At 35.6% G+C, this 7409-nt stretch overlaps 1 protein-coding gene across 1 annotated transcript; it reads right to left on the bottom strand.

The window, feature by feature from the left end:
• Positions 1-240: 240 nt before the first annotated feature.
• Positions 241-5684, bottom strand: LOC132621211 (potassium transporter 8). The gene is made up of 8 exons (XM_060335384.1): positions 5266-5684; positions 4709-5192; positions 4459-4512; positions 2589-2849; positions 2406-2458; positions 2172-2295; positions 1790-2044; positions 241-1524 (listed from the first exon to the last, which is right to left on the bottom strand). Exons 1-8 carry the CDS (start codon positions 5302-5304, stop codon positions 479-481), a joined length of 2316 nt encoding a protein of 771 aa, XP_060191367.1. The 5' UTR covers positions 5305-5684; the 3' UTR covers positions 241-478.
• Between the last annotated feature and the right edge of the window lie 1725 nt (positions 5685-7409).

Here is a 7409-nt window from a genome sequence, read left to right on the forward strand (position 1 = left end):
ATTCATTTTGGCACGAACTAAAAAGAAAATAGGTTCAAATAAATTGAAACAAAGGGAGTAGTAGAGAAAACTATTAAGTTTTATGTACGGATGGTGTAAAAAATATAGTAACATGGTAAAAATAATAATTAACCTTAACCTGCTATCATAGGTTAAACTAACTGATAGTTTGCACCGAAAGAGATCATCATTAGCAGAGTAGATGTATGTCTGGTAACAAAGTACATATACATAGCAAGATAGTGAACAACTAGTAACCTCATATTTTCAACCCTTTATTCAAACATACATGCCCTCTAAGCTCAGTTATTTTTCTTTCGTGGTAATGCCTTGTACAAAAGCAAAATTCATGTACCAGTACAACATTTACAAAGCTTTCGCATTTCAAAATAGGAGTACAAAAAAGAAGAAAATAAATTGTAAAAAAAAAAGCATATGCTACAGTTCTATCCTTTAATTAGAACAGGAAAGCAACAAATTATACATGGTAGATCATTCCAACCTCCAAAGTTGAAGCTCGAGGGAAACTCAATGCATAAGTTGGTCCACGACAATTCCTTCTCAAAAAGTCATATCCTATGTTAATCACCAGTTTTTTAATCAAACTTGAACCCCTTTTAGCTCTTACATAACAGTGACCAAGTATAAATGCCATCCCTGCTTCCCTAGCTTCCATTAATTCTTGCAACTCTTCGCGAACGCTTAAATCCATTTGTGGACTCTCTGGCACCAGAAACCTCACTCGTTTCCGTGGCACTTCCGGCGAGCTAACCTCGATCATTTCTGTATCTCCGTTGGGCCCCGCATTATCCTCGCACATTCTTATGCCATCAACATGTGTTGAAGTTGTCCCAATAACCGTCAGCCTTTCGTTTTCGTCTATATCTCCTACAGCTTCGAAACTCTGTCCTCGTCCCTCTGAGCGGATGAATTCAGCTATGCTACAAACTAGATCCTTTTCAAACTCTACGTCGTCCATGTGAATGTCTCGATAACCGTATCGCGCTATGCATCTGTAGACGCGGTACTCTTTGGGTCCGATTCTTCCAACCAGAAACCTTTCTTCAGGTCTCACGTGAGGTACCGGGACGGACTTGATGCAAAGGAAAACAAGAACCTGGTGGAAAGCAGGGAGGTTGGTGACGAAATGGGAGAAAATAGCTGGAATTCCTGAAACAAGCTCGGTGTGAATGAGGCCAATGCCACGGACCCGTGTAATACCCAGGTTGGGACTTAATGTGAGTAACCAGTTGATGGGAATTTTGTTTTCAACATCAAACTCGTACTTTTTTGAGGTGCCGTAATGCCAACTGTACATGACAGCTAGAAATATAAAAGAGAGAACAACTGGTACCCAGGCCCCTTCGAGGAACTTGATTAGGGAAGCTGAAAAGTACAGGGCTTCAATGAAACCAAAGAAGAATATAAAGCAAAGGGCGAGTAACACGTTTTTGTGCCAGCAGAGGACAATGACTAGAGACATGAAACAGGTGGTGACCAGCATAACAGTTATAACTGCCAGACCTGCAAGCGAAAAGGTTGCATTGTAACAATACGCGTAGATATTTCAAACAAATTAGTCCTGCCTTTCTCAGCTTTTTGGCGAAGATCGAGGGAGTTTCAAAAGATTTTGTTTACTTTTAACACTGTTCAATTGCTTGATGCACAAAATGATAATTGCAGGTTATGATTATCTAGTGAATATTTATTTCGGTACACCTAAAGTTAAATAAAAAGTTCACTTGGCACACCTAATGATAATTGCATATTATTTAGCTGTTGATGATACCTGATGCATTGCTTATGTGTTTTGTGTCACGGAAGCCAATCGTAACTGCCAAGCATAGCACCATCAATGTCCAGTTTACCTCTGGAATGTAAATCTGGCCATGGATTTTGGACGATGTATGTACTATTTTGACCCTTGGGAAGCAACCCAAAGCCGAGCATTGCTTGATTATGGAAAATGTCCCAGTGATGATGGCCTGGCTTCCGACCACTGCAGCAAGTATTGCAATAGCCAGAACAGGATACCGTAGTTTTTCTGTGACAATGAGAAACATATGAATTAGTTGGGATGTTAAAAAAGATAACGTGCTGCAAGTTTTAAATGAATTAAGAAAAAAAGAAAAGAAATGAGAGTGTAGCCAAGAGAGGAGAAAAGTACTTACCAGGTACTGATACATAGAACCCGATATGGTAATCACTTGCGATAACGTGATGCTTGGAAAGATACGCAGCTTGTCCCATATAAGCAAGAATCAATGATGGGTAAACAACAAAGGTAAAAGCAATCTGCAGATAACCAGCTCTTATTATGACTTTGGTTTAATTTGTGGTTGAAAAATTAGTCTTAGAAATAATAAGCTTCAAGACTTGCATAACAAAATTACACGAGTTATTACCTGAATAGACAGCTGTGAAAAGTGTCCAAGATCGGCAAACATGGCCTCTGAACCTGAAAGATGGACAAGCAAAGAGAATATCAGATTAACTAAGGAGAAAGAAGACCCTCAGGTCTCACAAAGAAATGTCAAATTCCCAAGAAAAACATAAAGAGAACAATTTCACGTCAAGGAATGCCGTACCTGTTATACATAATAAAATCCCACCGAGTGACATCCATCCTCCTCTTTGGGTCTTCTTCAAGAATTTGTACATGTAGTATGGAGATAACGCTTGGTAAACATGGGGGTTCCAGTGGACAATGTTGTACACCCCAATTGCACTAATGCACAAAAGCCACGTAATCACAATCGGTGCAAATAGAAATCCTAGTCGATGTGTCCCATAATGTTGGAGAAAAAATAAGAACACAAGTATGACACAAGCAACCGGAACTTCAACATCTGCAGGATAAAAAAACATTTCAGCACATTATTCATTAGTTCCATGGTTATTGCAAAAATATACCATTAATATGATCTAGTGGACAACAATAACTAATTACATCATTTACGGGGACAAAACTAATTTCATCATTTACAGGAAAAAACTAAGTTTGCTTCTGAAGTTTGCTTCTGACGCCCATAATTCCAAAAGTTAACTGGAGAAATTATGGAAACTCCGTACTGGTTAAGCAAGCATCATCCAAAAACCTATTTCCTCTATCTGAACATCAAGGATAATTAGTGACAAATGTTCCAGATATTACAGACGACAACGACCTGTTCTTCATTTGACAAATAAATTATAAAAGGCAAGGAAACAGAAATGACAAGGGGTAGAACTGGTAACAGATAAAATCTGGCAGGTAACGAAATTATAGATTGGCTATCTTTACACTTCCAAATGGTTGCACTCAAATATTTAGGTAAAAAATTTCTACAGTTCCTTATCATAAGTGCAATCCACAATCTCAAGTCATAACAGTAATTTTTTTTCTGCGTTAAAATGTTCTGATGTTAGATTAGATATATTTCCAGACTGGAAGAAATTAGTATGTACATTGGGTAAACTATCTATAAAAGCTCACAGGTGTACTTGTCTAATGCATTCTCCCAATCCATTATCTCATTTCTCACATTTAAATACCAGATATGCAAGTTTTGATACTAGCACAACAGAGAGGGCACTTGTCTTTAAGGAGCTCCAAGAGACATCATGCCAGTGGTATATTTTGTTCCCTTCTAATTCACCAGAATAAGCATTTCACTTTATAGCAAATAGTGGTTTACCTAACTAATTACCAATTCTATACAATTTCTGATAAAACCAAACATTATCCAAGCAGCCTATTGCTGTATGAAACAAAAAATTATTAGTCTCAACTTGAATCCTCACTTTAAAAATATTAGGATAACATCAATTTGGTCTACCACAATGGGGAAAGCACCTAACTTTATTTTATTTCTTTATTGTTATTGATGTTGATATGACTTTGATTACCATATACACATTTTTGTCTTTAATTTAGTATCAAGGGACCCACAATAATGCATCTTCATCAGATATCAGTAACCTCTCCATGTCACAAATCGCACGTCCATTAGGAAAAGTTTCAACATAAAGCAAACCAACTTCTCATTATATTAAATCCGAGTCTCGTTACATCTAGCCCGGATACAACTGAATAAACTATGCACAAATCAAAATATAATAAGACAGAGGAATCAGGAAAATCTAAAGATAATCACTTTGAGATCAGCCATAAGGAATTGATCTCTATTCCAATAGTTCATTATGACCACTTTTAACCAGACATTCACTAAACTAATAATTATTTTCTACACTTGGTCATAATTACTCCTTGGTCTTTTCAGTTAATCAGTTAGCTAGAGCATCAGAATATTAACTGCTACTCTATGGCATAACAGGGATGAGCATCTTTTAATATATGATGGAAAAAAGCTGTAAAATAAAATAAGACATGACTTCTGATTCTTCATCTTATTCAAAGGGATATGGGCAAGGGGGCCATAAGGGAACAGTAAATCTGCCAAAAAGATATTGACTCACATTGGTGATGATGCTTTGCCATTGAAAGTTCTAGTCCAGATACAGCAGAAAACACTGCAGATGCAATGCACCGTAATTGAAATAAAAAAAACAAGTTAATTATCAGCAAAATCATATCTCCAATCTGGCAAATAAACTAAGTCAAACAAGAATCATACACAAAGGCAGATCCAGTAATTAAATTTTATGGGTTCAACCTTTATGTTTTCGCCAATTATGGTTTCAGAACTTGATATTTATTGAAATTTACCTGAGATTGCAGGTGTAAGGACTCCATCTCCAATAACCATACAAGTACCAATCAATGCTAAAATGAGCAACATTTTCTTCAAACATCTATGTTTCTCAAGAGTTGATTTCAAGCTCATCCCAATCCTATCAGCTGATACATTTCTATCATTCCTATACTCATACAGATCTTCATCAGCCAATTGGCCATTAGGCAAAGTGCTAACTCGGGCATGGCGACACAATAGGGAATACAAGGCAAAAGTTCCACCTTCACCATTATCATCAGCTCTCAACACTATGAACACATATTTAAGCAATGGAATAAGAGTTAATGTCCAAAACACAAATGATAAAACTCCAAATATTTCCTCATTAGTCTCTGAATGTTGAATGTCTTCTGCAAAAGTGCTCTTGTATACATATAGAGGTGAAGTACTCAAATCTCCATAAACCACACCTAAACTCTGATAAGCTAAAGCTAAAACTGTCCTCCATGACTCCTTCTGCAACAAAAGGGGATTATCAAGAATGACTCAAAACCTCAAAATTTTCAAAGAATAGTGGTAAAGTTCTAACCTTTATTGGATTTTGATGCCCCCAACTTTCAATATCCATTATTGGGCTAATCAAACACTTGAAGAGAAGCTCATACTATGCAAGAAAATGTAATCTTGAAGAAATTAATGACCCAAATGGCTAGTGAAGATATTGCAGCAAAATCCAAGAATATTATGAGTGGACTGAGCAATTTGGAACATCAAAGGGACAGACACAAAACAGCATGAGAAATAAAGCAAAGATGATAGTATTGGAACGAGGAAGAAAAAGTTGGTGGGAAATTGGAGCTAGCTGCTTTTTTGCAAGTAGAATATAAATGATGACAAAATATATATGTGCACCCACCTTTTGGGTTCACCTAAAATAATGACACTAATCTCCTGTAAGGAAAGGCATTATCAATACCACAGACAGATACCTGGAGCCCGTTTGGATTGGCTTACAGCTTAAAGCTGTTTGCAGCTTATAAGCTGAAAAAAATAAGTTGGGGTAGTTCAACTTATTTTTTTTGGCTTATAAGCTGTTTTCAGCTTATAAGCTGCTTTAGATAAATTAAGTCAAATGGGTCCAATTATTTTTTTGAGCTTATTTTAAGCATAAAATGACTTTAAGCTGGCCAGCCAAACACTCAAAAAAGCTGAAAACAGCTTATAAGCTAACTTATAAGCCAATCCAAACGGGCTCCTAATCTCATCTATGGAATAGAAAAATCTTTAACTTTATATGACAAAGAACCCAATATATACGTTTAGAGGTACTTAAAACAAGAAGTGTGACCTTAATAATGTGTGAGTTTTCGGTTATCTACTTATCTTTGTTGTTGTTTGTATCTTGGCTGGAGGTTCTGTATTGGAGTATAATATTTTGAGTGGGAGTGGGGGTGGGGGTTAGGGGGTTTGAGGGGGTGGGGTAGGTATGAAAATTCACCACTAACACGTAAGCTGCAAAGCAAAGATGGAAGGTGGGGTGAGTTGAGTATTTGTCAGTGAATGAATGTATTGACTGCAGGCACCAAATTAGCTGATGTTCTGACATATAGCACAGGCCACTGAAAGCAACGCTCATTTGAGCTTTAATTAGATGTTAATGAGTCATTATTAATGAGATGTTAATGACCCTCAACTTTAATCAAAGATGTTAAGTTCTGAGTTCTTTAAATAAAATTCTCATAGTAAATTTTGTAAAGGGTAAATTTGAATTAGCTGAGTTAGTAAATTTTCAAAATAGTTAGGCCAATATAATAATATTACCCTCCATTTCATATTAGGTGGTGGTATTTAACTGGATAGTGATAATTTTCTTAAATTTATAATTTAAATTAATATTTAGATATTTATATGGCTATAAAATTATCTCATTATGGAAAAATGAAGAATTTAAAGTTACATTATTTTTAAATATTGAAATTATGTTTTTGGGACAAATTTTTTAAAAAAAATATAAGACTAAAAAAGTATTAATCAATTACACCACTAAAGAACAGTGGGAAAAATGAGAATTTCATACTTAATGAAAGAGTTTGTGATGGAACTTAATTCGTAAAATAAAGGGGTCGTTTGGTTGCTAATTAGGAAAAGGATAATTCATGAATTAAAATTAGCACAAAAGTATTAGGGTAAATGTGTAATTAATTACACCGCTAAAAACGTCCCTGTTAGCCAAAGGAATTTGATTCGTGCAATTAATTAAGGGGTCGTTTGGTTGCTGGTTAAGAAAAGAAAAGGATAATTCATGTTTGATAATTTTTTCGTTGGTTTGTATAAAACTCATCATACTAAATATGATGTTTAGTTATCAATGAATAAGTTTAGGTAAACAAAGCAGGTGTATAAGTTATGAGTCAATTATATATGTTATTTTATATGAGATAAAATATGAGGTAATTAAATTCTGCATAACCAATTCATGCTTACTAATCAAGGGCTATAACTCTAAAACGAGTAATCAAAAGACCCTTTAGTGGTTTGAGTTGAGGATTCATGAAGCACTCATTTGCACAACGGACCAATAACTCGGCAACTCACCAATTCGGCTCAGATCACAGATGTGACTGTTAAGAAAGAATGTGCTCATATGCTGCTACAGTAGGAAAAATAAAAGTAAAAACAAAGGGAGCAGACCCATAGAAAACAACACTATACAGATAGAATAGACAATGAGGT

This window comes from Lycium barbarum, chromosome 12, assembly GCF_019175385.1.
Source record: "Lycium barbarum isolate Lr01 chromosome 12, ASM1917538v2, whole genome shotgun sequence".
NCBI classification, from domain to species: Eukaryota; Viridiplantae; Streptophyta; class Magnoliopsida; order Solanales; family Solanaceae; genus Lycium; species Lycium barbarum.